The 8070-nt window shown below is 46.4% G+C and overlaps 1 protein-coding gene across 1 annotated transcript; it reads right to left on the bottom strand.

Annotated features, from left to right (window-relative positions):
* Positions 1 to 350: 350 nt before the first annotated feature.
* CAMLG (calcium modulating ligand) lies at positions 351 to 6525 on the bottom strand. Its single transcript, XM_059483827.1, has 4 exons — positions 6361 to 6525; positions 4822 to 5276; positions 3842 to 3907; positions 351 to 2127 (listed from the first exon to the last, which is right to left on the bottom strand). The coding sequence occupies exons 1-4, from the start codon at positions 6521 to 6523 to the stop codon at positions 1936 to 1938; spliced, it is 876 nt and encodes a 291-aa protein (XP_059339810.1). The 5' UTR covers positions 6524 to 6525; the 3' UTR covers positions 351 to 1935.
* Between the last annotated feature and the right edge of the window lie 1545 nt (positions 6526 to 8070).

Below are 8070 nucleotides of genomic sequence, written 5' to 3'. Positions count from 1 at the left end.
CGGGCCGCGCCCCGCTCCAGCGCCCCCCGGCGGGCGGAGGGCGCAGCGCAGCCCGGCCACACGAACCGGGGCGGGAACCGAGCCCGGGGCGGCCGCGCACAGCGCCGAGGAACGGGTAACAAACTGGCTTTTAATAGAAAAAAAACCATCGGCAATAAACATGAAACAGAACTATGTACACCAATAGAGGTACGTTAAAAACGGAATAAAAACGGAATTTCTTGCTTAAAGGTCGTTTCTTGATCAGCATTTCTTCATTGAGATTTCTTCGATTTCTTAGCACCCCTCCTAGTGCTCTGCCCATGCAAGGGTATTTACCTGATTAATGGTAAGCATTAAAAATTCATAGCTTTTTGCAGGTACTGGTAGAGGGATTTTTTCCAATTTATTTGTATTACATTTGGGCATATAAATAGAGAATCAGAATAAGTAATTTTTGAGCAAACTCATTATTTACATATTTCAGCCTTATCTTAAATTACTGTAATTTCAATTTTCTGAAATGACTATCTAATATAAATAAATTTAAAGCTGCTGAATCAATATCTGTGCTAATAGACCTAAGTCAGAATTTTCTGCAACCCAGCCCTGTACATCTGTAATATAATACTCACTGTAACAGAACCAATTTAAAAAAACCCATGAAAATGGTCAAATCAAAACATAAAGTTCTTGTATTGAGGCCACAAACATGTATCTCATTTAAAAGTCAGAAATGCATCACTAAAATTACAGGAGGAAGCATTAACAGAGAATAACCAGCTGACAGCTGGGCCATTTACAGAAGTACAATTAAATATATCTGCTCCCTAAAAAAACCTTCTACAGAAAAATACCAAGTTAAATATGTAGTTTACCAATACTAAAAATAGGCAACAGCCTACACTACCTGAAAGTCCAGATTTTAAACAGAAAACTACAAGCTGAAAACACTATCAAATTTAGCTTCAATAGAGATTTTCAGAGACTTATCAGTAGTGTTCAAGTTGACTATTTGGAATGACACTTCCTCTCACTGTGCAAAATTCCTAAGAGAAAACTAAGTTTTTGTTTTTGAAAACAAAACGGTTTCCCTGGTAAGTTTTACAAACACTAGAGCAAAGATTTGATACTGCAGATTGGGTGCCAATATGTAAAACTCTCATGAGATAAGTGTTAATATTAAAAAAAGTATCAAAAAGCACAGGTGTGAGCTGCACTAGGATTAGGTTGCTGGAAACTCACAAACAGATGTGATTAGTTCTCTTTCTTCTTAGTGTTTGATTAATGACCTTTATAAGCACCAGGACCTTCTTGCTGTTGGTTTTGCCTAGCTCTTTTCCACAACAATCATCAAATTAAATTAATCACAATCACAACAAATAATGAATGGCAAGGCAAGGACAACAAAGTGGCAAGTTTCACCATCAACATTCTCCAGAAGCAGCTACTTGGTTCAACATTCTGAACTTGAACATTTGAAGAGAATACAGGGATTTCTTTTCTTTAGAGCTTTCTTTAAAAAATGGGACCACCACAAAATGAGCAGGTCTTGTTAGCTATAGTCATACAGGATATACACATATATATGGTTCTGCTGAAGGGAATTCTCTTCCTGTTCTCACTGAAAAGAACAAAGGCAGCTTTGTCAATGTTTACGAAGGAGGCTGGGAAGGGCATCATCTAACTAAAACAAATAAATCATCCACTGTCACTTGCATCCTAACCTTCACATTTGTAATATGCAGACACAGGATTTAAATAAACTGAACCAACACAACTGGCAGTCAGGGACCCTGCTCTCCCTTTCCCAAAATGACTGGAATTAAGGCCCCTTTCAAGCATTCCAAAGGTAAGAATTTCCATGAAGGTTTAGACCTGCCTGCACAGTCAAATGTTAAAAGGAACACAGTCCAGAAAGCTTTAGTGTAGCTACTGTGTGGAATTCTACAACTGTCATGGTGCTTCAGAGCCAAAAACCAAAGTAAGTTCATGGCAAAAGATAAAAGTAAAGAAATAGACACAAAGGTCTGTGAAAACATCTCCCATTTTGCTGTAGGTGTCCATGGAGCGACTGATCACTTCTGCAGGGATTCCAGAGAGGAGAAGAGCAGCAGTCAGTACTGTCGTTTTCACCTTCTTCTCACACTAGAAGGGAAAGAAAAAACAGTATCACGTTAGTTCTCCTAATCCAATTCTGCTTTATGTGTCATCAATGTTGTGCCAATTTATGGATTCTGTCCAGACACACTCCAGGAGTCACAGCCCTTATCCCAGACACAGATCCTGCTGAGATGGATCTACCAGTGAGAGGCTGGTTAACAGCAGATCAAATTCATCCTGATATTCTGCCTCCTTCACACTACTCCTCCCAGCAGGCTGAGCTGTGAGGCTGGCAGCTGCTCCTGCAGGAGTAGGAACATGCCTAGAGAAGGGAAATCCAGGTGTAAGAAGCCAAGCCTGGCATCTCCACTGTCAGAACTGGATTAATCTCAGCACACTATTCAGCAAAAAACCAGAATCCCAGAATGGTTTGAGTTGGATGGGACCTTAATGCTCATTTCCTTCCAATCCCCTGTTACGGGCAGAGACACCTTCCACTAGACCAGGTTGCTCAAAATCCCATAAATACTGTTAAGATTTCTAACAGTAAAATTATTTAGACTTGAAAACCAACTGTTTCTGTTTTAGAACAACTTAATTTGGCAGTTTTATCCTCTGAACTCAGAAATGCTCCAAAACCTTTTGAAAGCTGTTCCATCCTTAAGATGAGGAATCCCAACAATGCAAGTCTGACAGGCAGGAAAAAGTGACAGTGACTGAAAATTCTAATAATTTGATGACACTTGCTAGATATTTTAATTGAATCCAATCTAAATTAGGCTTTCAAGAATATTTCTGTGTTTCATGGGAGAAAAATGTAGGTTAACAAAAGGATTGACCTCACCCACCCACGTCTAACTGCAGCAAAAGCAAGCTGTGGAAAGCAGCCACCTCCTGAATTCTGAAACTGAAGAGTGGATTTTAAGTACACCAGAAACAAGATCAAGATGATGTAGCAGATGAGCTGGTGCAAATCTAAGGCTAAACTTACTGTTTTGTGTTGTGACACATCAGTTTAGAATGACTATTATGATATACTTAACTACAAAACAACTGCTGATTTATTCTGATTTTCTACAAGTAATTTATTATTCCTTTTAAAATGCAAATTTTCCCTTTTAACTATGGATTGAACATCATTCAATTCCACTCTGCCCCGCAGACCTGACAAAATCATCAACCTAACAAATGCTTCAGGAACAATTACCTGTTGTAAATATATAAAGCAAGTAGTATAGCAAATCTTGCTAATAAGCAGCAAGTTTCACACACAGATAAATGTCTCATTTCAAGCTGCCATTCAAACCAATACCAGCAGTGGAATGCAGAGCCCTTAAAACTCAACATTCTGCCTCATTTTTTTAGCAAACACTCTCCCAGATTTCGTCAGATATTATATGCAGAACAGCTGCATAATTTGCATATTATTAGCAAAGCAAATAATAACCATGGAAGAGCAGGGTCTAGAAGAAAAGCAAGTTTCTTGAAGAACTACCTGGATTTCCTGGTCAGACACTTTTAATTAGGCTACAGCTACACAAGCTGCAAGTCCATGTTTTCACTGCAACTTTAAAAAAGATCCTGGACTAAATCTGGAAAGATTAAAAACTAGTAAAAACTATCAGTGCTGGTCATTCAACTCTACAGTTTAAAACAAGGCAAGAATACTTCACATGCATTGGTCCTAAAACAATACAATCTAAACACAAGTCTAAATTGAAAACACTTCAAATTAATCTAATTCTGGAAAAAAAATTACCTTTGGAAAGTACTTGGACAGCCCCATGTAAGCAAGTTGTAGAGTAAGAAATGGTGCAAATATCGACTGAAGGAAAAGAAAAGAATATATAAAAATTAACTTGGTCAGAATAGCTTAGAAACACAAAGATTTAATCCTTCCAAAGCATAGAAGAAAAGTAGTAGGTAAAAATTAATTTGTGGAACAGAGCAAAGTTCTTCTTGAACACTAGAAATTTAAGTACACAAGTTATATGCCAAAAATAAGGTTCTGCCCTCTATTCTTTGAGACTTCAGAACTGAAATGGCAGAAGAGAACAGCAGGGTGTAGAACAGAGCCCAGTTTGTAAAACTGAGCCCAGGGATGCAGGAGCTGGATGGCTGTACCTGCATCACACCTCTGTGCTGTTGTTCTGGCTGGCAGTGGGAGTACTGAGGAACTACTTTTCCCAGGATGATAAATGAGCAGGATCTACTTATCTTGGTACAACTATTATTCTTACAATCACAGAATTACTTGGCTTTTAAGTGACCTGAAAACACATCTCATTCCAAACCCATGGCCAGGGATATTTTCCACAAGACCAGGTTGCTTCAGGCTCCATCCAGCCTGGCCTTGGACACTTCCACAGATGAGAACTCCATTCTTACTCTATTATTCTTTTGTAGACCCTGAACTAGAGGAGCAGCTGACTCATATGCTCACCAAGATGGGAATAAACTTGCAGGGGATTTAAGCTGCCACAACTATTCCAGTGCATCTGCTCCTGAACCACAACAGACCAAATGTGCTGCTCTCAGTGGTTACATAGTGGCTGTGTTGGTAGCAGACTAATCTTAGAGAATTCAGTGATTTTTTTTAGGTTTTACACAATTTTTGGAAATGTAAAGAGTGCTTGAAATTCCCACCTTGGTCATTACCAATCAGGCCCATATATTTCCCAATAATTTGCAGCAAGCAGCACACCCCAGCAGGATTGCTGGGCATGTCCCTGAACTCACCAGGTACTTGCACACAAAGGCCCTGACCGCGACGGCGAGCAGAGCGCACCCCACCAATCTGAAAATGCGGAAAGAGTCAAACTCCTCCGCCGCGCTGCTGTTCTCCTGGCTCGGCTTCTCGCTCATCAGCTGGTTCCTCAGCTTCAGAGCCTCATCAAACCTGGACAGGTACTGCTCCAAGCCGTGTCTGGGTGGCCGTGCCGCGGCCTCGGAGGACAGCTCTGCCCTGTGACGCTGCCGCAGCTCCCCTGTGCCCTCGGGGACCAGCTCTGGGGCTTTGGCAAACAGGTCCTTGTCCCCTCTGAGCTCTGCCATGCCGCCTGCGTGGTCGCTGGAGCCTGTCACATTGCACATGGAATCGCCAAGCACAACCCGCTTGGAAACTGAAGGAATGGGGAGGGAGTTTGATTTATCTTGCTCGTGCTGAAGCTTTAGTTCTGTGTGACTTTCGTCATCTAAGGAAGAAAAATAAAAACAGAGTTATGCACGCCGTGTACGTGGAACAACACTTCAACACTTCAGCTGTACTGGGTCAGGATCCTGGGTCTCTGCTTCCCAAGAGAAAAGACAAATTTATGATTAAAGAGGGCACTCTTCATGGAGCAGACACAAGACATAAGGCAGTGCAATGCAGGTCAGAAACTGAAGCAATGGAGATATTACAAACACAGAATTTCCTTAAGGAACAGCACTGCACACACAAGCAGAAAGATCCAAATACATGGACTGACATTAGAAAAAAAAGACCAAGATTTGCAGAAAGTGAATCAACCAGAAGAGCACGAATACCTCACAAATAAGCAAACAGAAGCACTTTAAGCACTTTAGCTGCCTGTCTAGTGTCAGAGGCAGAGCAGTGTTAACCTGCTCTGTACCAAGCCTGAAGACCCATCTTACAGAGATGGAGGTGATGGCAGAGAACAAAAGGTAAATCAAGAACGGTCTGGACCTAGCACAAAGCAAGAGCTGACACTTGAGGAGTACTTTCCAGTGTCAGACTGATTCACAGCTCATGGGCATCCTTGTAAACCGAAATCTGAGAACTCCTTTCTGACAAGACAGCCCATTTGAAGAACGCACAGATGCACAGAGATATAACTGAACTACCTAGGATATGGTTCTGCAAGAAAATTCTGCATAACAACCACAAACATCTATGTCACTATCCAAATGTGAAATGACTTTGCTATAAAAAGCCAGCTACGAAAGCCAGCAGCTACTAACTAAAAACATGGGGGAGGCTCATCGTTTCTTCAACTAAAAAAAAAACTACTTGCAGTGAAACGACAGCTTGGATGCTCGCTATCTAGGGCCCGAGTGCCGACCTTTCTGAGGGCACGTGGATTGTATGGGCGGCTCTCAGGCAGGTCGTGCTGCTTGAGGCATCCCTATGAGGGACCGGGGAGCCGGGCGGCCCTGTCCCTGCGGGCAACCAGCCGCTCCTGCTCAACCGCGGGTAGCGGTCACGGCCGGAGAGGCCGAGGCGTCACCGCAGCCGCGGAGCCCTCACAGCCCCACCGCACCCGCCACGGGGCTCACCCTTGCCCGCCGCGGGCCGGTGGAAGCCCATGATGCGGTTGATGCGCTCCTCCGAGTTCATTAGCAGCTTTCTCCGGCGCAGCTCTGCGCGGCGCTGGGACGCCGAGAGCCCCGCGGGGGGCCCCGGCGGTGTGGGCTCCCCTCCCGCACTGCCGTCCGCCATCCCCGGCACCGCAGGCCCGCACCACGGGTCCGCCTCGCACAGCGCGCAGGCGCCGGCACCGCCCTCCTCCAGCAGCTGAAGCGGGAGCCGCCATTTTGGGTAGGGGCAGTAGAAGGGCGGGGCGCGCCGGCAGAGCGCCCTCCGCGCCTTTCTCAGACGGCGCGGTGCCCGCACTAAAGATGGCGGCCCCGGCCTCAGAAGTGACGTCACGGTGCGAGGCCGGGCAGGGGCGATGGCGGCGCTCAGGGACGCGGGTGGCGGGGACACCCCGAGGCAGGGCGGGGCTGGCCCCGCACACTCGGGACAGCCTCCGCCCCTGGCACTGCTCCCCTGTGGGACTGACGGGCACACCGACGAAACACCAACAAACACCGCTCCGGGACGCCAGAGCCACTGGCATTATTCAACAGGGAGCGTAATGACTTCTTTCCAGTAAGATCCGGTTGGCACAATATTCATCTTTACGTGCACCAAAAGTCCGGTACGCCTCTCCTGGTGTGCCGGGTGATGAAACTGCCACGTTACTCCTCCTTTACCTGACCAGCCCCAGGACACCATCAGCACCAGTGCCCTGCACGGCCCTGGCACCGCAGAGCTGCGGTCCCTGCCTGGGGGCACTGCCGGGAACGGGACTCACCGGAGAGCCCGGGGCACTGCCCGGGGGCACTGCCGGGAACGGGACTCACCGGAGAGCCCGGGGCACTGCCAGGAACAGGGTTCACCGGAGAGCCCGGGGGCACTGCCCAGGGGCACTGCCGGGAACGGGACTCACCGGAGAGCCCGGGGCACTGCCCGGGGGCACTGCCGGGAACGGGACTCACCGGAGAGCCCGGGGGCACTGCCCAGGGGCACTGCCGGGAACGGGACTCACCGGAGAGCCCGGGGCACTGCCCGGGGGCACTGCCGGGAACGGGACTCACCGGAGAGCCCGGGGGCACTGCCGGGAACGGGACTCACCGGAGAGCCCGGGGCACTGCCCGGGCGCACTGCCGGGAACGGGATTCACCGGAGAGCCCGCAATCCCTGCCCAGAACGGGACTCACCGGAGAGCCCCCAGTCACAAAGCCCCCGGCCAGGACAGTGCCCGCTGATCCCCCAGCCACTGCAGCAGTAGAGGAGTTCAGCAGCAGCAGGGCAGTGTGAGGTGCATTGGTAAAGAAAACAGAGCTGACAAATCCAATTAATATTTCTACAATATTGAATGAGAGAATTCTGTATTTAAAACCAGTTAAATACAGAAGTCAGAGTACCAAGCTCATGCATTAACTCATCGATAATGGGCCAGAGGCAGCAGTGACAACATCTCAAAAAAATTTGCAAGCATTTAGGATGGAATGGCTTTTACAAAAAAGCTGCTGAAATAATGGGATGTTAAACGAACATACAGGATTACCTAAAATAAAATTGATCACCATCTTGGAATGCTGCTAAAGGCTAAATTCCAACCATCACTGTCAGCTACCTCCTGTTACCAACATGGCATTTATATCAATTAAATACATTGTTCTACTTTTATTTATAAGAAAAGAGTGATGAACTGGCATGAG

This window comes from Ammospiza nelsoni, chromosome 16, assembly GCF_027579445.1.
Source record: "Ammospiza nelsoni isolate bAmmNel1 chromosome 16, bAmmNel1.pri, whole genome shotgun sequence".
NCBI classification, from domain to species: Eukaryota; Metazoa; Chordata; class Aves; order Passeriformes; family Passerellidae; genus Ammospiza; species Ammospiza nelsoni.
Note: the sequence above shows the minus strand (reverse complement) of the source record. Positions and strands in the feature narration are given on the sequence as shown.

Bases quoted from the DNA above. Each gene is read 5' to 3' on its own strand.
- CAMLG (XM_059483827.1), bottom strand. From the start codon at position 6,523: ATGGCGGACGGCAGTGCGGGAGGGGAGCCCACACCGCCGGGGCCCCCC. The intron at 5,277-6,360 runs GTGAGCCCCGTG...TTTCTTCCTTAG, and splicing joins CCGGCCCGCGGCGGGCAAGG to ATGACGAAAGTCACACAGAA. The intron at 3,908-4,821 runs GTGAGTTCAGGG...CTTTTCCTTCAG, and splicing joins CCTTTGTGTGCAAGTACCTG to TCGATATTTGCACCATTTCT.